This window comes from Hemitrygon akajei, chromosome 4 (assembly GCF_048418815.1).
Source record: "Hemitrygon akajei chromosome 4, sHemAka1.3, whole genome shotgun sequence".
Taxonomy (NCBI): Eukaryota; Metazoa; Chordata; class Chondrichthyes; order Myliobatiformes; family Dasyatidae; genus Hemitrygon; species Hemitrygon akajei.
This window is the reverse complement of record NC_133127.1, coordinates 135,098,299-135,122,292: the sequence shown is the minus strand read 5'-3', so window position 1 is coordinate 135,122,292 and position 23,994 is coordinate 135,098,299. Positions and strand designations below refer to the sequence as shown.

General features: G+C 41.8%; 1 protein-coding gene across 3 annotated transcripts in view; it reads right to left on the bottom strand.

Annotated features, from left to right (window-relative positions):
* nox4 (NADPH oxidase 4) overlaps positions 1–23,994 on the bottom strand; it is a 157,519-nt gene that overhangs the window by 10,019 nt on the left and 123,506 nt on the right. For 2 of the 3 annotated variants that reach the window (XM_073043354.1, XM_073043356.1), the window contains exons 14-16: positions 17,409–17,528; positions 13,029–13,137; positions 11,374–11,442 (exon numbers count right to left, since the gene is read on the bottom strand). In XM_073043354.1, coding sequence (XP_072899455.1) covers positions 11,374–11,442; positions 13,029–13,137; positions 17,409–17,528 — 298 coding nt within the window. The remainder of the gene's footprint in view (positions 1–11,373; positions 11,443–13,028; positions 13,138–17,408; positions 17,529–23,994) is intronic. The other variant, XM_073043355.1, reaches the window with a different exon arrangement.

Genomic DNA, 23,994 nt, shown 5'->3' with positions numbered 1-23,994 from the left:
GCTTAGCACATACGCTAACTCAGTGCTTCATCACATTTATCTCAGAATACACTTAATCAATGGGAATGCAGTATCTCTGGTCATAATTTAATGATTTACAAATAAAGATAGATATGCAGTCATTCACAGACTTAGAAATTTAAAATACAGCATATGGATAGCATGTACTACTCTTGCAGAAACTAATCTGGATGTCCCATGTGAGGCCCATATAATCATTTGTGTAGGTCATAAGTTGTCACCTACAACATACAATCAGTTGCCACTTTATTAGGTGCCTCTAAATGAACATTGAACCCATGAACACTACCTCACTGCTTTTTTTTTCCTGTTATTCTGCACTGCTTATTTTAACTTAACTATTTAATAGACATATATATTTAATGTAACTCAGTTTTTTTCTCTATATTTATCATGTACATCATTCTACTGCTGCAGTAAAGTTAACACAGAGAGTGGTGGACGTGCGGAATGCACTGCCAGTGATGGTGGTGGAAGTCGATAAAATAGGGTCTTTTAAGAGACCCTTAGGTAGGTACATGGAGCTTAGAAAAATAGAGGGCTATGTGGGAGGGAAATTCTAGGCAGTCTCTAGAGTATGTTACTTGGTCAGCACAACATTGTGGGTCAAAGGGCCTGTAATGTGCTGTAGATTTCTATGTTTTTATGTTCTAAATTTCACAACTTATGCCGGTGATATTAAATCTGATTCTGACCTCCTGTACCTAATAAAGTAGCCACTGAGTGTATGCTTGTGGTCTTCTGCTGCTGTTGCCCATCAACTTCAAGGTTCGATGTGTTGTGCATGTTGTAACACGTGTTTTTTTTCAGTTACTGTCACCTTCCAGTCAAGTTGAACCAGTCTGACCATTATTCTCTGACCTCTCTCTTTAATAATGTTTTCAGATCAGAACTACTGTTCACTGAATTTTTTTGTTTTTGTTTTTCACACCATTCTCCAGAGGATGTTGTGCATGAAAATCCCAGATCAGTAGTTTCTGAGATACTCAAATCATCCAGCTTGGCACCAACAATCATTCCACAGTTAAAGTCAATAAGATCTTATTTCTTCCTTCATTCTGATGTTTGGTCTGAACAACCGAACCTCTTGAACATGTCGGCATGCAATTGAGTTGCTGCCACATGATTGGCTGATTTAACAAGCACCTGTTTTAACAAGCACCTAATAAATTGGTCACTGAGTGTATCTAGGAAGCATTGACAGAAAGATATTGAGATTCAGTTGAGTGTACATTGGCAAAATGCACAAAATCAATAATGAGCTATTACTTATTAATAGCTTATTATTTAAGCTATAACGAACAGTTAACAGTACCAGTGCAGGACTACTAGCCTAAAAGCAAACAAATGTAATCAAGTTAACTGATGTAAGGAAAGAAAAAATACCAAACAGGTGACAAAATTCAAGATTTAGGTAAGCTTCTCCTCTATATCATGAAACCAAAGGCCAATGTAAACCAGTGAAATCTGCTGTTGGATAAAATTTTTGAACTGAGGGAAGCATTCAAAAAAGTGACTTAATCATTTATAAAGCCTCATTATGTAACTAAGGGGATCTGTTTACCAAAATAATAAAAATAATATTAACTTATTTATAGTGAGCTTTTCATGCAATGTACTTCAAATTGCTTCAGAGTGGGATAAAGTGTAAATATGAAATAAAATTAAACATAAAAATAATATGAAAATAAAAGACCAAAAGATGATAGTTAAAAGCAAGGTTAAATAAATTAGATTTGAGCTAGCATTTAAAATTATCAACTGCATCTGTATCCCTTATAGTTTCAGGTATCAAATTCCACGGTTTTGGAGCATAGTTCAAAAAGGCTGACCTGCCAATTATCTTTTGAGGGGGATTGTTTAAATTTAAGAGACCGGCAGAAGACCTGCAAGCTCAAGCAGGATAACAAAAGTGATGCTGTGATGTACTCTGGTCCCATACCAATAAGAGCTTCAAAATCAAGTAAGAGAACTTTTAAACCAATTCTAAAAGATACAGAAAACCAATGCAGAGTAACTAGGACAGAGTGATATGCTCCCTCATTCTGGTTTTAGTTAAAAGTCTAGCAGTGGCATTCTGAATGAGCTGAAGTTTTTCAATAAATTGCTTTGGAAAGCCAGCAAAAAGTGCATTGCAGTAATCTAATCTATCTGATATACAGGTATAAATTAAGTTTTTCACCATCATTAAATGACAGAAATGGATTAACCTTTGCAACATTTCCTAAATGTAGAAATGCTGCTCTGGTCACTTTCTTTATGTGGAATTTAAAATTCAAATCAGAATCAAGGATAATACCTAGGCTTGTTACTTCTGATTTTACAAGGGGAGCCAAGATACCAAGTTTATCAAGAACTTTATCTCCTATGGCTTTGGGACCAACTAAAAGTATTTAAGTTTTATCTTCATTTAGTTTTAAGAAATTATTACTGCCATACCAGAAGTCAGAGAAGGTAGGGTGTTATCATCATCAGGCTCAACCGAGTGTCATCTGCATAACTGTGAAAATCAAGTTTATACTCTCTAATGATGTCTCCTAAGAAGGGCATGTATAAGGAGAAGACAGCTTCCCTGAGCAACTCCAAAAGGTATAGTGTATCTTTTAGAAAATTGGTTTCTAAGACAGATAAAATATTTTATCTGTAAAATATATGAGCAAAACCAATTAAGGGCACTACCAGAAAGGCCAACCCCATTCTCAATTCGATCTAGAAAAATATTATGGTTAATTGTGTTGAAGGGAGCACTCGGATCTAGGAGAATTAGAACTGAGACTCTGTTGCCATTCGTGCTGAGCCTAAGTTTGCTAACAATTTTGGTAAGGGCTGTCTCCATGCTGTGGTTTGCTCTAAAACCTGATTGAAACTTTTCTAGAATATTGTTCTCATTCTTTAAGTTGTTGAATTGGTTTAAAATAAATGCAGGGGTGAATAGAAACAAGAAGCAATATGCAGTGAAAGTTCAGCTAAATGGGACTTCAACTGGCAATCCCAGTAAGTGGCATTTCAGAGGAAGCACCTGGAGTAAAACTGAAGTATTTTATCAGTCATGAAAGCAGCCAGGCTGAATGCAGAACTGCGGAGATGCCAAGACCAGCATCGGGGTAGTGTCACAAGAGCACACGTGCCAATAATGAGGCAGCACAGGGCAGCAGGGTCAACACTGACGCAGCACCAAGAGGGTGACAGGCATCCCCTGCTGCTGCTGCTGCTGCGTAATGCATGAATCCTATTTGCCTATTGGGTAATGACAACTGCTCATTTATTACAGAGTACTATATTCTGGTCCCCTTATTCCATAATCTTCAGTATTATTGATTATGTGAGATCAAACTTTACTCTTGATCAACCAGCATATTTGACAAACTGGTACCCCTGAGAATGTGAAGAGGATAAGGGGTACGTGTAGAAGGGGTGGGTGAGGGGTAAGTGTAGCAAAATATGTAGACAGGATCAGGGAGAGGATACGTCATTGGGGAAGTGTAGGAGGACAAGGCAAGAGGTAGCTAAAATAAGCATGTGGGAACCACAAAGAAGAGGAACCTTGCGACCATAAGACAATGTGTTCGGCAAAGTATTTTCAGCTATATACCTATTTCGAGTGTTTTGCTTACGTCCATACCCATTCCAAGTATTTCGCTTGCGTCTATGCTTATTCCGAGTATTTCGCGTGCTTAGCTATGCAATAGCCAATCAATTGATGAATTTGAATCGGTAACCATATTTGCGAATGTAGTACCCTGCTTTTGGGTATAAGTATGACCTTTGTAAACCGACAAATTGGGAGTTGGCTACCTTACGCCCAAAGTGCGTGGGGCTGCGAACTCCTCTCTGAATAAAAACCGTTTCAGAGGTAATTTCGTGTCTCTGGTGTTTTTCCTCAACTGAGCAGGTTAATAATTTTAGGTTAACAATTTGGTGAGCCAGCCAGGAGCCAAACAGTTGGCAGTTCAGCATCCAGTGTAAGAGATCGGCAGGCAGGTACAAGCGGGTTGAGACAGAAGGGCCCTCCGAGAGATTTTTCTCGGTCTCTCTCTCCCTCTCTGACTCCCCGTTCCGACTCCTTCAGTCTCCACTGACAAAATGGAGAACCTCAGTTGGGAGACACGGATTACAGGTAAGAATTGCATAGAGTTTGGGGTTCGAGTCCCCTGGTTTAAGAAGTTGAGGTTAGAGGCCCTGCATAGAGTTTGGGGTTCGAGTCCCCTGGTTTAAGAAGTTGGGGTTAGAGGCCCTGCATAGAGTTTGGGGTTCGAGTCCCCTGGTTTAAGAAGTTGGGGTTAGAGGCCCTGCATAGAGTTTGAGGTTCGAGTCCCCTGGTTTAGGAAGCGGGGTTAGAGTCCCTGCATAGAGTTTGGGGTTTGAGTCCCCTGGTATAGGAAGCGGGGTTAGAATCCCTGCGTGGGGTTTGGGGTTGGAAGCTCCGGAGCAATACATATTTAATTTGATTAAGGTCTGGTTCCAACATCTAACTGAAGCTGCATCCTGCCTTAGACTGGTTGTTAAGAGCAGAAATCTGCCACGCGAAGGTCAGGAAACTGAAGCGGATGCGAGAGTAAGTTACCAAAATGGGCCAGACTCTGGATAAATCAGGACTAAACACACCATTATGGAAAATGTGTAAAGAATTCCCTGAAAACGAGACAGATTTACGGAGACTGAGCGTGCGGATGAATAAGAAGTTGGGGAATGAATTTTGGCCATTAGGGGGAACCTGGGATCTTGAGAAGTGTAAGTGAGCAGAGGGACAGGTGTGGCGACAGAATGTCTCACAGAAATGGAAAGATCTAATTACGCATGGTATACCGTGGCCAGCAGACTTAATGAACGCTCCCGCCAGACCTCCTGGGAGGTGAATGCAAAAAATAGAAAGATACCCATCAATGATAGTGACGGAAAACCCAGGGGCTGGCGGGTACTGAAAGCCTTATGTGAAATCTATGATGAACAGCGTAGGATTGATGATCATAATGTAAAACTTGGTGATAAAAGGCCGGCACCGGATATGACTGGGCTGCAGACCCTATTTGACCCTAATGAGGACACTGAGGAGGAGGAGGAGCAGCAGGTCCCTTCGCCTGCGGGGGCTGTGGATCCTGCCCCGCCTGTACCTTCCGAACCTTCCGCTCCCCCTGTGCCCTTGACCCATGATCGTCCCCCCCCCCCCCTTGCCATGCACTCCCGACCCCAAGTCCACGGTTCACCACCCCGTTGCGGCCCGTACCCGAGCTAAAACCAGGAAAGGGGACACAAGGTACTAAACCTGTGACCCCTAAGAACCGCATGGCTCGTAAATGGACTACAAGACGGAACCTCTATGTGGATGACGGCCCTTTGATAGACCCCCAAGGGGACGAGTTTGACCCTGACTCAAACTTTACCACCTCCAGTGATGATACTGACCCCGAGGATAATCCTGACGTGGCCCTTGCTCGAAAGTACCCTGATTGGCCCTACCCCACCAAAGATCCAGGTAGATCCAAGCCCTCCCCCCAACCCGACAGATGCCAATGCGAGAGGTCCCTAACCCTCGTCACAATCCAGCCCAGGCTGAGGATGCTGTGCAAAATCCCTTGACGGTTTCTGTGTATACCCCCTGAAAACCCAATGAAATGCTGGTAGTGATGCAGGGCGCCCCGGACAGAAAGCAGAAGCCGGAGGAATTTATTGAATATTTGCTGAGTACTATTAAGATCTACAGGGCGACCCCAAGGGATCTTTTTAGTGTCCCTGCATCAACCAGTGACAGTCTACTCTTCCCATGCGGTAACTACCCTTCTAACCATGCACCAACTCAACATCTCACTCAGGCGAGACTCAGCCGCTACGAGATTGCTCTTCTCCATAATCTGTTGCTGACGTTCGCCTATTGTACCACACTTAACCCTGCTACCTCTGTCTCCCCGGACGGTGTCCGGCAATCAGGTTATGCCATTGTGACCCCACACACCACCCTGGAGGCGGCAGCCTTCCACCCACCAGTCTCGGCCCAACAGGCTGAGCTTTTCGCCCTCACTCACGCATGCATCCTCACCTCGGGTCAGACAACCAATATTTACACGGATTCACGCGATTTTGGTACGCTATGGGTGCAGCGGGGCTTCCAAACGTCGGCTGGCAAAAGCATTGCCATTGACAATTTGCTCAAAGCCATCCAGCTCCCCGGTAAGCTTGCTATTATAAAATGTGCTGCCCACTTATCCGATGACTCTTCAGTTAGTGAAGGCAATGCCAGGGCAGACCTGGCAGCCAAGTGAGCCTCCTCTTCTAAAACAGTAACTGTGGATTCGGCCCCACGCCTTCTGCCTGCCAGGCAGCCGGTTGATAGCCCAGGCATATCCGACATCGCGCGATTACAGGGGGACGCCCCTGCAACAGAAATTGATGTTTGGAAGAATCATGGTTGTATTATTAATAATGCAACGGGCCTCTGGCAGACCCCAGCAGGTTCAGACTTGTATTCCTGATACTCTCCTGCCTGTCCTGGTCGACCGCCTCCACTCTGACACTCACCTCGGCAAGGAGGGAATGTGTATGTTGTTATTAAAAACATGATGGTCCCCCAGTTTGAATGAGGCAGCGGACAGACGGGCAAAGGGGTTGCTTAATTTGCCATAAAGTAAACCCGGGTAAATCTATTAGCTGTGATAAAGGGTGCACCCCAACCCCAGCAGGACCGTTTGACACATTACAAATGGACTTTATTGAGTTACCTAAGGTGAATTGTTACAGGTACTGTTTAGTTATAATTGATGTCTTCAGCAAATGGATTGAAGCCTTCCCCACAACGAACAACAAGGCTTCTACGGTAGTGCGAATACTGCTGAAAGAAGTTATTCCTCCGTTTGGTATCCCACAAAGACTCTCATCTGATAACGGTCCGCACTTCATTGGGAAAGTAAACAAAGAACTCTGCGAAATACTAAAGATTGAACAACAATTCCACTGTGCCTACCACCCCCGAGCCGCAGGAATCGTGGAACGTGCAAATGGCATCCTGAAGGATAAATTAACTAAATTGACCCTTGAAACAGGACTAAATTGGCTTAAAGTCCTTCCCCTGGCATTGTATTACATGCACATTACACCTCAAACCGGTACCGGGCTAACTGCTGCTGAAATAGTTTACGGGCACCCAAATAGAACCCCATGGGGCAGTGACCAAAACCCCCCACCAATACAAGTAGATCTACAAATGATGGGCGAGGAATTGCAGTGTTACCTCAAGCATTTAACTTTGTCTCTTAAGTCCCTACATACTCAGGTGAAGGAAGCCTCAAGACCTGTTCCTGACAGAGAAGGCGAGTGGCAGAGTGCAGAACCAGGAGATTGGGTGTTAATAAGGAACTGGGATCGACCCAAGCTGGGACCCCGGTGGAAAGGACCGTACCAGGTCCTCCTGCAGACCCCCTCTGCTGTCAAGGTGAAGGGACAAGAACGTTGGATTCATCTGAGCGACTGCAAGCACTGGACCTCGGACCCGCTAGAAACTACAGATAAATGAAGGGACTGATAAACGGACTTGATTGAACTGTGTGTGTTTAAATTCCTTTTTCCTTGTGGTGCCACATCCTTGAAACTGTACTCTGGTAATGGAAGGTAGGATGCTCTTGGTTATCTATATTCTTTTAGGGATAGTGGGGTATAGGGCAAAGGTTGAGGGACGGCTGGACGAGGAACCAAAACCCATAAAGAGATCGAAGGGGGACATTTCAAGGCAGAAAAGAGATTGGGGTTTCCCCAAAGGCCCCACCCTTGGAAGATCCTCCTCGGGGTTTATAAGTGATAACTATTTCCAAAATGTGCACAAACGACTGTATGGCACTACAACCGTTTGCTATCCCCACCCCGCCAGCGTCTCCTCGCTCTTTACCGTTTTCCCGCACTGGGATCGTGCTGATCAACCCTTCTGATGTGCCCCCGCCAGCAAAACATTGCCTGAGGGAAAGAGGGTGGAACTCATCTATGACTCTTCCATGGCCCCGGTCGCGGACTGCCTATTTCCCCCGTCCATCATTAAGCGGTCAGATCATATAGGGGCCGTTCGACTCCTCCCACGGATGAAAGAAGAGCTCTGGTGGGAGGGGAATCCCAAACCCCGGAAGGGTGACCGAGTATATGAGAACTGCTACTTCGGAACAGGGTGGGGATGTTCAGACGTGTATGTCTCGAATTACGTCACCTGCCTCTCCAAGTCCTGTAGGAAAAGGGAGTGTCACCCCACCAAGGACCCCTTAGGGATCTCTTGCTCTTGCCATGAGACAAAGTGCCAGTCCCTGGCCCAGGGGGTGCAACTCCTTTGTGGGGAGGGGAACCGCACCCACCTCCAGGTCAATGATCATGTATTCCTGCGACCTGAATATCGCAGGGGTACCAAATGAGTGTACGCTTCTGCCGGTATAGGAGAATGGAGTGATACCATACACCTAAAGGGTAAGGGTTGCACTGAGACCATGTATACCCTCACGGGGTATTTTTTCTTCTATAACGGCATTGCCACCAACTTCCTGGAGTACCCATACCCTTCCTCGGTGGCCTATGGCACCTTCCTCCCCCACCACAGTCCCTTGCCCTGGGACTTGGGGTCCCCTGTCCCGCCTGTCTGGGAGGTACAAGAGAGAGGTCTCCCAAGAATTTTGTGCAGATTACCAAGTCCTGACCACCCTAACCGCAGGTCAGGTGGCTGGATACGGGGCAGCTGGCTTTTTCTCTTTGGGAGCATCGGGAGCCACTATGGCGGCCCACAATCGGAACTACCTGGCCTGTGGTCTCATGAGCCTTGGGAACGCCACCAGGGGAGCATTAAGACTCATAACTGACAGCCTTAACCAACTGCGGCTCTTCTCCACGCAAAACCGCTATGCACTCGATTACCTCCTCACCAGGGAGGGAGGGCTCTGTGCTATCGTAAAGGACAAATGCATAATGGGGCTAGATGATGCTACTGCCAACATAGCGCGGTATATGAACAAAATAGATGAACGGTTAGGATCCACTAAGGAAGGAACAGGTTGGGCAGGATGGGGGGACTGGGGACTAAGTGCATGGAGGGACTGGTTGATCAATGGGGCTATCTACGCGTTGTCAGCCATTATAGGGATTTTTGTCTGTACTGCCATTGTCAGATGTGTTCTGAACCGCATGATGGTCTCGTTAGGGGACCTGCTGCCGGCTAAGCCACTGGTGGTAGTACAGGCAACCATTGAGGCCACCGAACTCCTCGATCCTGCACCAGAGGATTTTCACGATATTGATGAGTCATCATTTCATGATCACAGGAGGGAATGAGAATGTGAAGAGGGTAAGGGGTACATGTAGAAGGGGTGGGCGAGGGGTAAGTGTAGCAAAATATGTAGACAGGATCAGGGAGAGGATACGTCATTGGGGAAGTGTAGGAGGACAGGGAAGAGGTAGCTAAAATAAGATGCCAGACAGCATGTGGGAACCACAAAGAAGAGGAACCTTACGACCACAAGATGATGTGTTTGGCAAAGTATTTTGAGCTATAACCTATTTCGAGTGTTTTGCTTGCGTCCATACCCATTCCAAGTATTACGTTTGCGTCTATGCTTATTCCGAGTATTTTGCGTGCTTAGCTATGCAATAGCCAATCAATTGATGAATTTGAATCGGTAACCATATTTGCGAATGTAGTACCCTGCTTTTGGGTATAAGTATGACCTTTGTAAACCGACAAATTGGGAGTTGGCTACCTTACGCCCGAAGTGCGTGGGGCTGCAAACTCCTCTCTGAATAAAACCGCTTCAGAGGTAATTTCGTGTCTCTGATGCTTTTCCTCAACTGAGCAGGTTAATAATTTCAGGTTAACACCCCTTAATCCCCACAGATGCCAGACCAAAAAACTAAAAGTAAAAGCATATGAAAAAGGCATTCAAAAATCTGGAATAGATCGCGGCATGGTGTGAAACGTATAGTAGAATGGAAGACAAAGAAGTAGATAATACAAGGTATAACAAAGGACTATGAAATGAAACTAGCAAAGGTGCTTGAAGTCAGTATAATCTATCATTTATAAGGATAGAAAGAGAAAGCAGGAGCAAAGTGAACCCTTTGCAAACAGGTACAGTTTCTGCAACTGAAATTAGGGACTCGGCAGAAACATTGGATAAGTACTGAATTGTGAAAATATTTACAATAGAAGCAGATGTAGCATGCCAGATGTCCTAAGGAACCTAATATTGAAACATGAATGCAGATTAACATAAACTTGTGTCAACAAAATAATTGTTTAGAATAAGATGCTCACCACAAAGTCCAGATGATCCATTCCCAGGGTTTTAAAAATAAGTATGCAAAAACAAGGCAGATGTTTTTGCTATAATTGTTTAGAGTTTCATAGATTTTCAAACCATTCCTTCAGATTGGAAAAGTCTGTCACTCCACTACTTATGAGAGAAAAACCAAAAGCTAACATCTGTTGTCATAAATTATCAGAGTCTATAATTGAGGATGTAATGACCGAATGTCTCCAGTTGGTTAGAAAGAAAGCAAGTATGCATTTTCAAGGGAGAAAACAAATTTGATAAAAGATATTTGCAGTTTAAAGAACTGTTGGTAAATCTCAATGAGATGCAGTTAAATAGTAAGCTAAAAAAAAAAAGGCATTCAAATTGCCAGAATGTGATCAGTGGTGTCTGAGATTATCTGCACTAGGGCCAAAAATATTTAAAAACTTTAAAGAATGCAAAGATGAAGAAAATACTTTTGAGATTAATCTGATATCACTTCCATTAGGAATTGCTTCTGAGCAGAAACTTCCACTCAGAATAACAACAAACAACTGCAGCTACTTAGAGTGGGTTAGAGGGGGAAGGAGGATTGGGTGGAGAGGGGCTTAATGAGTACAAGACCTGGTGTTTCAATCAAAATTTAACAAACTCATTTTTTGGCACTGACAAGCAATGGCCTCTAACATGCTCAGAGTGAAAATGACAGGCAAAATAATTCTCACAACCTGTCTCCACACCTAACTCAAGAACACCCAGGCAACTGGAAAAACTTTTCTTATGATATCACACAGAGAAGAAAACTCCCTTAAAACTATGAGTTAGTTATTTTCTAACTCTATAATCTTTTAAAGCAAAAAATGGTATTTAGCCTTGACCTGCAACAAGAGCAGTCAATTCTCAGTAGAGGTAGTGAATATAAAAAAAACAAATAATTGATTGAAAATAGAAATGAATTTATGATGATTTAAAAAATTATAAATCCATTAAAATCAAAGATGATGTATTTATATTGATTTCCTACAGAAGGGAAAAGGTTGAGGAATAATACAATGGGATTAATCAGAATGATATAGACATGCAAAAGCTAACAACTGTAAATTACCTGCAATCCATCTGTTTGACTAAGATACAGCTGGATATTCAAGTAGTCTGGACGGTTCTCCTGCCATAGCTAGAAATAGAAAAATATCAAGTATTAAGAAATGTCTCAGCAAATCTGTTTCCTTTTAAGCAGCTTTAGTTGAATAACCTGGAAAAACACTAAGGTCCTCAGTGGCACCTCAGAATGCTAAATGATAAAAATCAATGCAGTTGTGCTGCAGCCCAAATCCCCAAACCACCCATTAAAAAGTATCGGAGAATCTTCAAACGCCCGCCAATAGATTATGATGCCCTGTAGCTCTGCCAGTGGGTTGGTCGGTCCTGCAGCCTGATTCCTTAGCTGATGGATGAGTATTCATCCTCCAAGAGCAAGATTACTCAAGCCACCACTAACATCATTCAGTGACCCTAAACCCCTCTGTCAGCACACTGATTCAGCATTTTGATTCATTTTACCCAGCAAAAATGTTTATGAATAATTAGATAAGGTCTTGAGGTCTAGCAATGAATATCAAAAGAACTATTTGTGAAAAATATGTTTCCTTTCCACTGTGCCTCTGCTCTGCCATAAACTGGGCTCAGGCTCCTTCAGCCAATTTCCCCGTCACTGCTTGAGACTGGTGGCTATTATTTCAGCATGAATTTATATCATGATCTTTCACAAGGGCTATAAGCAAACCCTTAGCTAATTCCTTATGGTTACACTGAACAAGATTTCCTCTAACTTGTATTTGTTGACAGGTTGGATTTATTGCAGGAGTAAAATGATTATATTTCCTCACGTTTTATTCCTTATATTTCCTAATGATATAACTGGAGGCCATTCAGCTCGTTGAGACAGGCCGTCTTTCAGAGCACTTTTGCCAGTCCCATTCTTCTAATTTCCCAATGCCTTTTATATGCCAACAAACCTATCTGATTCCCCTGCTGTCAATTAACCAAAAGAACAGCATATGTTTAGGTTGTGAAAAAAACTGGAGGACCTAGGGGAACCCAACAGCCACAGGGAGAACATTCAAACTCTACACAGAGTACAAGAGGTCAGGATTTAAGCCAGGTTATTGCAGCTGTGTAACATAAACACTTACTGTGTCACTCGTAATGGAATAATCTACTTTTTAAAATATCTGTTTAACTGAATACACAAAGGTAAAATCAAACAGAATATGAAATTATGATTGTTTTATGATATTTTCATCTTTTCCAACTAATATATAAAACCCCTACAGAAATCCAATCAACAATGGAGCAAATATCTATATTACTAGTCATTAAAGCCCTGAAATCTAACCAATATTTATATAACATAAACTGAGTAAACAAGTTAGATAGGTCCTGGTTTTTATTTTATTTTGGTTTAGGCAACTTGTTGAAACTAAACATACCAAATGCCCATTTCCTAAATTTTCACTGTTCTTGCAATGTCACCAACCTAAGATGTTTCTGTATTGATGCTGCCTGATCTGCTGAATATTTCTTTCATTTTCTGATCTTATTTCTGGTTTTCAGCACGTGTGCTCAGTGCTTCCTAAGGACTTCCATCTGGTGTCAACTGAAGTCTTTGAAAACTATTCTTGTTCTCACACCATTGATTTTACAGAGGTACGGTACAAAGAAACATACTGTATCTGAGGCTCACCTGACATCTATTCTTACCTTGTCATGTAAAAGGCACAACAGATCTGCAAACCAGAGAAAGGACTGAATTTCCTTGCACACCCAAATGAAGTAAAGCCGTCTGAGCTTGTATTGCTTCCAATCAACTCTGGGAGATGGAACAAAATTGATAAAATTTGTACCATCAACAACATTTCAAATGGTTTCCAATAGTCTAGCGATCAGGAACGTCCAAAATGCAACCCAACAGCTGAAAGCATGAACACGTATCCTACATTTCATTAAATCTTAAAGCATAAGAGATGCACATTCAGCCTACCAGACTTCTCATACCCTTTAATAAAATATCGAATTATGTACACTCACTTGTTTTATTTCCCCTTATCCATTTATTGTATTCCCTTGTCGTGCTTGCATCAGTCTCTATTGAAAGCCATCATTGAATCCATTAACAACCTTTCAGTTAATGTATTCTAAATTAAAATGTGGCAGAAAAATAATTGGATTAACTTCCTTTGCCAATTATGTTAAAATTACAATTAGTATTCATTATCCACTTTCCTGAGCCCAAAGGAGTTTAGCAAGTTTATGGGGATTTTTTTTTACAGTAAGGTTAATCAATTTAAACAATTTCAACCTTACACAGATGGGTAGAGGCTCCATATTTGCTGACATGGCAGATGAATATAGAGAGATTGACTGCATAAAGAGATTAACTGCATGAACAAAGCTAAAATGAGCTTATTAGTCAATAACCAAGTACCAAAAAATGATACTTCATTTATAATAGCTCAAAAAATAAGAGTCATCTGGCCTATTGAGCCTACTCTGCCACTCCATAAGGTCATGGCTGATCTGGCCATGGACTCACCTCTACCTACCTGCCTTTTCCCATAAACCTTAATTTCCTGCAAAGCAAAAACCTTTCTAACTGTGTCTTAAATGCTTCCCTGGGCAGAGAATTCCACAGATTCACTACTCTCTAGAAAAACAGTTTCTCTTCATATCCGCCCTAAGTCTATTCCCCCAAATCTTAAAAGGTTGTTAACTGATTCAATGATGGCTTTCAATAGGGACTGATGCAAGCATGACAAGGGAATACAATAAATGGATAAAGGGAATAGACTTAGGTCGGAGATAAACAGAAACTGTTGCCTCTAGTTCTAGTTTCACCTACCAGTGGAAGCAACTTTCCTGTCTCTATCATATCTATCCCTTTCATATTTCTATTTATTTCTATAAGATCTACCCTCATTCTTCTGAATTACAGTGAATATAGTCACAGATGACTCAGTTTCTCCTGATAGGATAACCCCTTAATATCAGGATCCAACCTGGTGATTCTCCTCTTAACCGCCTCTAAAGCTGGTATATCTTTCCTCAAGTAAGGAGACCAGAACTGCATGCAATACTACAGGTGCAGTCTCACCTGTACAGTTACACCACTCCCTACAGCAATGAAGGCCAACATTCCACTTGCCTTCTTGATAACCTGTTCCAGCTGCAGAACAACTTTTGTGATTTGTGTCCCTTTGCTCTAAGCACTAAAAATTTATCTATTTCCCATTTGCATGTTATTGTTGGAAATTACTGGGATTATTTGCTTATTTGTTCCTTTTTAAGTCAGGTACGATTTTTTTTGGTAGGATTTATGAAAACAGGATACTTATTCCTACCCACCTTTCTATGCAACACTCCAATTCAATCTCTATTCAATGTTTTCAGAATTCTCTATGGAATATTTTCCTTTTCACTTTAAGTATTTGTTTAACTTCTTTATGTCATATTTAAAACTCTGTACGGAGCTATGTTTTTCTCCTCTCATACTTCTGATATTTCTCACACACCCTTAATTCTGTTTCTGGGAATTAGTTCCTAGGTTTTGATCAAACTTTCTAACCACTTGCAAAGAAGTGTGCAAGAATAATCCAAATTGTTTTGTTCCATTTTTTTACTCTTTCCTATGAGAAGTGACACTTAACCTAGTAAACAAAATTTACAACCTAATTAATTACCTACATGAAGGGTCACCATTGCCTAAGTTGATAGTGCAGTATATCCTACCACAAACATGGGAACATCTGCAGATGCTGGAAATCTGAGCAGCACAGACAAAATGCTGGAGGAACTCAGCAGGCCAGGCGGCATCTATGGAAAGGAATATAGTCAACATTTCAGGCAGAGACCCTTGCTCAGGACTACGGAAGGGTCTCAGCCTGAAACGTCAACTACACTCCTTTCCATAGATGCTCCCTGTCCTGCCAAGTTCCTCCAGCATTTTGTCTGAGTTGTGCAGTATATCTTATTTCATTTGCTAATATACCCTTTACATTTGGTTCTGATTATTTTTAAAAGGATTCCTTAAATAATCCATGGCAATATAACTGGTTAAAAGTCATATTTCAACATCATATTATTTTATTAATAAATCCAATTCTATAAAGATTATATATGTTAAATATTTTTATGTTTGACATTGCTTTACCTCAGCAGAACCTTTTAAATATGTTGATCAATGTTCATCCTAGCTACTCAATTGCCTATTCTGTTAGCAGTAATTGCCTAGTTATAAATGTATATGTTAATACTGATCAAGCCAAGTATCTTTGCAATTTAATCCTAGCAGTAAAGTTGAAAAAATACTGCATAATATTCTAACAAAGCTCAGCTAGTTATAATAATGTTTAAACCAGATATAGGTTTAAGCTTAATATTATAATATAATGTTAATAATTCAAAATAATCATTCAACCAGCTTAAGAATATTAAACCTATCCTGGTTCATCATAATTTTAAATACTTGCATTTTATTGTTTATGATCTGTATTGTACTAAGTAAAAACTCAAGCTTTCACACCTTTCTTGACATTTTTATCTCTAAGAGGTGTTTCAGTGAATCTGCATAATGCCTTGTCTAAACCCTCATTACCCTATCTGAATCTACTGTGGGGCCAAAACAGTTCACAATGTTCTCATTAAGATTTTCGTATAGACATCACTTTGGTTTTATATCTTGTATATCCTGTGATAAAACTCCATGGCCAAATGACCTTTCTGCCTGATATTCAAAACTCCTTTATTATATGGTGAGCAAAAGCCATCATTTATGATGTTGTCTTTAGTATCAGCTAAGAGAAACCTTGACAAAAGAGAGGTACATATTAAACCTGCAGCCTAGGTCATTGTTGCTTACTTCAAAATACAACCCAATAACACACTTCAGTAAACATTTTTAATTGCTTCATTTATGGACTCTATTCAATTCTTCCAAAGAGATGACAGATACAATGAATGACTCCTGCAAATTTTCCACTATTAAGTATATCCAATTTACTTTAGAAAATGGGGCTACTAAATGCACTTCCACCACCTCAGCCGAGATACAGTATGTACACTATTGTATTCACTGTGCAAAAAAAATCCCCCATTTTCATATCTGAAATTTATTCCCATTATTTTATATCTGTGACAGCTGATGACCTTCTAACCAAATTTGAAGGGCTTACATTTTATTTTCCTAATAAATACTTTATTATGAGTTTAGAAAAAAGGAAGAATGCAAAATATGTAAAAAGTAAAACTTTTTCTTGGGGTTTGGACTCATTTTGGACAGAAAGAAATACGTCAACTTCACCAATAGGCAGTGGATAATATACCTAAGTTGGAATGAAGCTGCCTTTACTCTTATTTCAGTAATATGCATTATACTGAACATTTTGACTAAGGCCATTCCTTTTATGTTAATTACTGGATTTAATAACTGGATTGGTCTAGCAATGCATTCGACAGGATTCTGCAGATTTATTTTGCATAAAGCATTCTACATATTGCATAAAATTCTGCCCAGGACACTTTGCTTCAGGAATACAGGGCAACCAAGTCCATAAGTTGAAGGATATTTTGAAGTTAAGTAGATAAGACTGCCTGTAGGCTGACAATTAGTCAATTGGAGTGTAAAGACTTTTAAGATTCTGGGATATCCAATTATAACTTAGTCAAATATATGCCACTAATTTCTATTTCTAGTTTAACATTCAACTGCACTTGTAATCTGAATCTGAAGAATTCAGAAGATAAGTGACTATTCAGTTTTCTATAGCAGTGTTTAAAATTGCAGTTCTTAGATTATAAAGAAAATTTCATAATTAAATAGTATTCATTGTAAAAATATGAAATAAAGCCATCTCCTAATGAAGTAAGAAGAATTCCAGACTTCATTATACTTATAATCCACAAGGTGGAAAGGCAAATGCAAGAACAATAAATAATATCTGTGCTTTAAACAAGAATGCTGCTCTTTAGACACATTCAAATGACAATTCAATACGTAATTTGTTTTCTCATTTGGTAATGAGGTTATTGTCAAAGTCCTTTATTACTCATGAACAAAATTGTTGGACAAAAAGAAAATGCACGTACAATAGTGTATTTAGTACTGAAGCAAAAGGGGTCACTCCAATACCACCGGCCACACAAAGGCTAACCTCATAGTTGAAGACTTCCTCTGATGGACTTCCAAATGGACCATCAATATATAATCTGTTAAAACAAAACCAAATCATTTGTTCTGCATATAAAATCATTAGTTATAAATACACCAGGATACTGAAAAGTGGATTAGCTTTTAATCCAAATAAAAGACAATACGATGGGTGTATCAGTAACTAAGTTAATTTCAAAAATGTTAAAGTGTGGCTTATTAAAACTAATGGTACTTCCCAAAAGATTTTATTTAAAACATGAGCAACACACAAAATGTTGGAGGAACTCAGCAGGTCAGGCAGCATCTATGAAAATTATCAGGACTGGAAAGGAAGGGAGAAAAAGGAAGGGTAAGAAAGCTGGGGGAGGCCTTCACTCCATCTGTGAAAAGTAAGATTTTCCAGTTGCCAACCATTTTAATTCCAATCATTTCCATTCCAACATATCAGTTCTTGGCTTCTACTGCCATGATGAGGCCATTCTCAGGATCGAGGAGCAACACCTCATATTCCATCTGGGTAGCCTCCAACCTGATGGCATTAATATCGATTTCTTCAATTTCCAACAATTGCTCCCCCTCCCCCTTGCCTCTTCAATTCCCCATTCTGCCCCCCCATCCCTCTCCCACTGTCCAATCTCCTCTCCTATCAAATTCCTTCTTCTCCAGCCCTTTACCTTTTCCACCAATCACCTCACAACTTCTTACTTGATCCTCACTCCCCACCCACCTGGCTTAAGCACTCTAGCTTGTACTCCTTCCCCCCTTCCCTTCCAGTCCTATTGAAGTGTTTCAGCCCAGAGCATTGACTGATTATTCATTTCTCACCTGCTGAGTTCCTCCAGCATTCTGGTGTGTTGCTCAGGATTTCCAGCAACTGTAGAATCTCTTGCTTTTTTAAAACATAAACATTGAGCACCTTTGCTCCATCCGCCACAAGAAACAGGATTTCCCAGTGGCCACCCATTTCAATTCTACTTCTTATACCCATTCTGACATGTCAGTCCATGGCACACTCGACTACCGCGAAAAGGCCACACTCAGGTTGGAGAAGCAGCACCTTGTATTCTGTCCGGGTACCCTCCAACCTGATAGGATGAACATTGATTTCTTGAACTTCCGGTAACTGCACCACCCTTCATCATACCCCATTCCTATTTCCCTCTCCCATATTATCTCCTTAACTGCCTATCATCTCCTTCTGGTGCTCCCTCCCGTTCCCTTTCTTTCATGATCTTCTGTCCTCTCCTATCAGATTCCTTCTTCTCCAGACCTTTATCTCTTTCACCAATCAGCTTCCCAGCTCTTTACTTCACCCCCTCCACGCGTTTCACTTATCACCTGCCACCTTGTACTTCTTCCTCCCCTTCCCCCACCTTCTTCCCCATTCCCTTCCCGTCCAGATGAAGGGTCTCAGCCCAAAACATTGACTGTTTACTCTTTTTCATTGACGCTGCCTGGCCTGCTAAGTTCCTCCAGCATTTTGTGTGTGTTACTTATTTAAAGCATGTTGATTTCTTCAAGGGGTCAGCAACTTTAAATTCCTCAGTGTTATCATTTCCTGGTTCCAGCATCTAAATGCAATTATGAAGAAAGCACGGCAGTTCCTCTACCTCCTAAGGAGCTTGTGAAGATTTGGCATGACATCTAAAACTTTGGCAAACTTCTACAGCTGTGTGGTGGAGAGCATGTTCACTGGCTGCATCACAACCTGGTATGGAGAGACCAATGCCCTTGAATGGAAAATCCTAAAGAAAATAGTGGAAATGGTCCAATCCAATACAGGGAAAGCCTTCCCCACTGAGTACATGAACTGTTGTTACAGGAAATTAGCATTCATCATCAGGGACCTCAAAACCCCAGATCATGATCTCTTCTCACTGCTGCCATCAAGAAGGTGGTACAGAAGCTTTGGGACTCACACCACCAGGTTCAGGCACAGTTGTTATCCCTCAACCATCAGGGTCTTGAACCAGCAGGGAGAACTTCACTCAACTTTGTTCATCCCACAAACCATGGACTCACTTTCAAGGACTCTTCAACTCATGTTCTCAATATTCATTGCATATTTATTTATTATTATTATTTCTTTCCTTTTGTATTTGCACTATTTGTTGTCTTTTGCACACTGGTTGAACGTCCAAGTTGGTGTGGTCTTTCATTGATTCTGTTATGGTTATTATTCTATTATGGACCTATTGAGTATGCCGAGAAGAAAATGAATCTCAGGATTGTATGACATGACAAATACGTACTTTAATAGTAAGTTTACTTTTAACTTTTCTGTCACAACTTCTATCAACTAATGTTTTAAATTCATAAGTTGGTATGCTACTAAATGAACATGAACCCATTTACCAGTGCAGACTGCATCAGAAAGAGTTCAGCTTTACCATTAATTTGTTCAGCTCAATCTCAAAAAGTAAAAAAGCACTATAAAACCGTATGACTATAATAGCAGCTTACTTGATATGGAAAAAGTGCTATTTCAAATTTGAACTGATGATTATTTAGTAACCTGATCATGAATTAATTTTCTGCCTCTTTTTAGCCAATGATAGCTTATCATGCTGGGAGCTTAAAGCAAAAACTATTCTAATCCAAAAATGTTTTTGAATTAGCATTTACATTTGCACATTTTTTTGTGAACTAAAGATGACTGGATACTCAGTTAGCTTGCCAGACTCCACATCACCAACTGAGCTGATTGCCTGGAGAATTATGCTCCTCACAAAGGTAAGTGGATGGTGAGAGAAAATGTCTGAGTGAATCTGACATGCTCACTATTTTTCACTGTGATTGACTTATTTACCCTTATTTAGCTGTTGGATAGGACAGAAAATCAATTACAGTGTTTACATCAGTTCATGTAGCACTGCTGTTTGTGAAGCCATGTTACATACAAATAGGTTGCCCCAAGGACGAGAAAATATGCAGCTGCTGATAATACAAGCAACACACACAAAAATAGGCAGCATCTATGGTAAAGAGTAAACTGTTGACATTTCAGGCCAAGACCCTTCATCAGGAATGGGGGGAAAAAAGATGAGAAGTTAGAGCAAGAAGGTGGAGGGAGGGAATGAAGATGTTCAAGGTGGTAGGTGATAGGTGAAACAAGGAGAGGGGGAAGGGTGAACTAAGAACTGGGAAGTTGATTGGTGAAAGAGGTAAAGGGCCGAAGAAGGGGGAATCTGACCGGAGAGGATAGAAGACGATGGAAGAAAGGGAAGGGGGAGAGCACATGAGGGAACTGATGGGCAGGTAAAAAGAGAAGGTGTGAGACAGAAACAAGAATGGGGAATGGTGAAGGAGAGGAGGGGGGCAATTACTGAAAGTTCCAAAAGTCAATGTTCATGCCATCAGGTTGGAGGCTACCCAAATGAAACATAAGCTGCTGTTACTGAATCTTGACTGTAATCTCATCAGAGTAGTAGAGGAGGTCCTGGACTAATATGGTGGAATGGGAATGGGAAGTAGAATTTAAGTGGGTGGCCACCTGGATATCACGCATTTTCTGGTGGACAGAGCATAGGTGCTCAGCGAAGTGGTCTCCCAATCTACACCACAAGCATCAGATACAGTAGATGACCCCAGCAGTCTTACAGGTGCAACGTCGCCTCACCTGGAAGGACTGTTTGGGGACCTGAATTATCGTGAAGGAGGAGGTGTAGGGGCCAGTATGGCACTTGTTCTGCTTGCATGGATGAATGAACCAGGGAGTCACATAGGGAGTGATCCCTGCAGTAAGTGTTGGTGGGATCCCGCTGGAGATGGTGGAAGTTACAAAAAGTTATGTGCTGGATGCAGAGGCCACTGGGGTGGTATGTGAGGACAAGAGGAATCCTACTCTTGGTGGGGTGGCGGGAGGATGGAGTGAGAGCAGACGTGTATGAAATAGAAAAGATGCAGGTAAGGGCAGCATTGATGGTGGAGGAAGGAAAGCCCCTTTCTTTGAAGGAGGACACCTCACTATGAGGTTGCTGCCAGTGGATGGAAGACCCTCAGAGTAAATAAGGTCAGTGATCATGTGGGTGACAATGGCCTGGTGCTCCTTAGCGGGGTCCTGGTCGAGGGGTAAGAGGAGATGTCTGAGGCCTCAGCAAGGTAGAGGTCAGTCCGCCAGGCTACTACAGTACCCCTCTTATCTGTGGGCTTGATGACGAAGTTAGGATTAATGCAGAGAGAGTGGAGAGAAGTGCGTTCGGATGCAGTGAGGTTAGAATTGGAGAGAGGAGTGGTAAAGTCGAGATGGTTGACGTCTTGTCAGCAGTTAGCAATGAAAAGATCCAGAGCAGGCAGAAGACCAAAGGGGTGTCCAGGAAGAGGAGGAGGGTTGAAGACAGGAGAAGGGATCATTGATCTGTGGTAGAGAGTTCCTTGCCAAATAAGCAATCATGGAGATGGAGGCGACAGACGAAGAGCTCAGCATCATGGTGGGTGCAGAACTTACTGAGCTGTGGGTGCAGAGGGACAAAGGTAAGGCCCTTACTGCAGACAGAATGTTCTGCCTCGGAGAGGGGAAGGTCAGAGGGAATAGGGAAGGCCCGACATGGATAAGGGCTGGGATCAGAGGAGGGGGAAGAGGGCTGGTTGTGTCTGAGGAGAGGGAAGGGTTTGGATTTTCAGGGAAGGTGGGGTGGGATGAAAATGGAGTCTCTGAAGATCCAAGAGCTAAGAGACACAGGATTGCAGAATGGTAGGGAGACCGGGGTTCCAGCGCAGCATGTAAAGTCCCAGGCTGGAGGTGCTGTTGGTCAAAGTCCAGACTGGAGTCAGAGGTAGAGGCTGACAGTTCTATGACACTGTTGAAATGAACTGATCTGTATGAACACTATTCAAAACAGTTATTTTTACTGTACCTCGGTGCGTGTGCAAAATCAATGCAGATCAATGTCAAACATCTCTCAATCATGAAAGTTCTTTTGTTCTGTTTCATATTAAAAATGCACAAAATTGTAAATAGAGAGTTGGAGCATTTATATTTTTAAAAAACTGTTCCAGAAATTCCTTTGCATAGTGCAATGTTTTAGAATTTTATTATGAACAGGGATGTATGGCACCCATTAGTCTTGCAAGACCATGGATCTGCACCTGGAAAGTCTTCTCCAGAGCGCAGGCCTGGGTAAGAACAGGGATACAACAATGCTTTTGTTCCACTTATGCTAAATAGACAACACTTAAGCAAAATTGTTCTACAGGAAGAGTAGAAATTTGCACAACAAAGCCATGATTTCCCTTCTGTCATATTTTTCTAAATGCAGCTGTGTCTTTCTAGTTCCAGTGCACAATGGGGGTAGGGGAGTGGGAGACCTTTTTGAGCATTTAAACCTGTGAAAGCACACAGAGTTATAACAACTGTAAATAACCCTTTAGTGAAGTTACATGGCAAAACAACTGAGGGGAAGATGATGAGCATTTCAGGAGACATAAGTCACAGGGTAACAAAATAAGAAATATGGAACGATGTTCTATTGGGAGCTTGCATAAAAGCTGGAAAACCTCAGCAGGTCAGGCAGCATCTATGTAAAGGAATAAACTATTAACATTTTGGGCCAAGAACCTTCATCATGAGTGAAAGGAAGGGGGAAGATGCCAGAATAAGAAGGTGGAGGAGGGGAAGGAGGACAAGCTAGTAGGTGATAGGTGAGGGGGAAGAAAAGTGGGTGGGGGAATGATGTGAACAGTTAGGAGGTGAGAGATGGAAAGGGTAAAGGAGTGAAGAAGGAATCCGACAGGAGAGTAGAACGGACCATGGGAGAAAGGGAAGAAGGAGGGATCTACAGGTGAGAAGACGTAAGAGGGCAGACTGGGGAATTGAAGAAGAGGGAAGGGGAGGGGAAAAGAAAAAATACCAAAAGGAGAAATCAACGTTCATGCCATCAGGTTGAAGGCTACTCAGGTGGAATATGAGGTGTTGCTTCTCCACCATAAGAGTGGCCTCATCATAGAAGAGGAGGCCAAGGACTGACATGTCAAAATGGTGGCCACTGGGAAATCCTGATTGGTGCGAAAAAAGAGGTGCTCAACAAAGCAGTGCCCCAGTCTACATCATGCATCACCAATGCAGACAAAGTCACATCAGGAGCACCAGCTACAGTACACTGACAGACTTGCAGCCAATGCGTTGCCTCACCTGGAAGGACTGTTTACGGCCCTGAATGGACGTGAGGGAAGAGGTAAATGGGTAAGTGTAGTACTTCTTCCAGTAGCTGGGATAAGTGCCTGGATGCAGATTAGTGGGGAGGGATGAATGGACTTGGGAATCATGGAGAGAGTGATCTCTGTAGAAAGCAGACAATGTAGGGGTGGTATTTGGCGGTAGGTTCCTATTAAGATGCAGAAGTTATGGAGAATGGTGTGCTGCATGTGAGGGCTCATGGGGTGGAAGGACAAGAGGACCTCTATCTCTGTTAAGATGGCAGAAAAATGGGGTGAGCATGGATGTTTTAGGAAATGGAGAAGATGTGGGTGAGGGCAGCATCAATGGTAGAGGAAGGTAAATCCTGTTCTTTGAAGAAGGAGGAC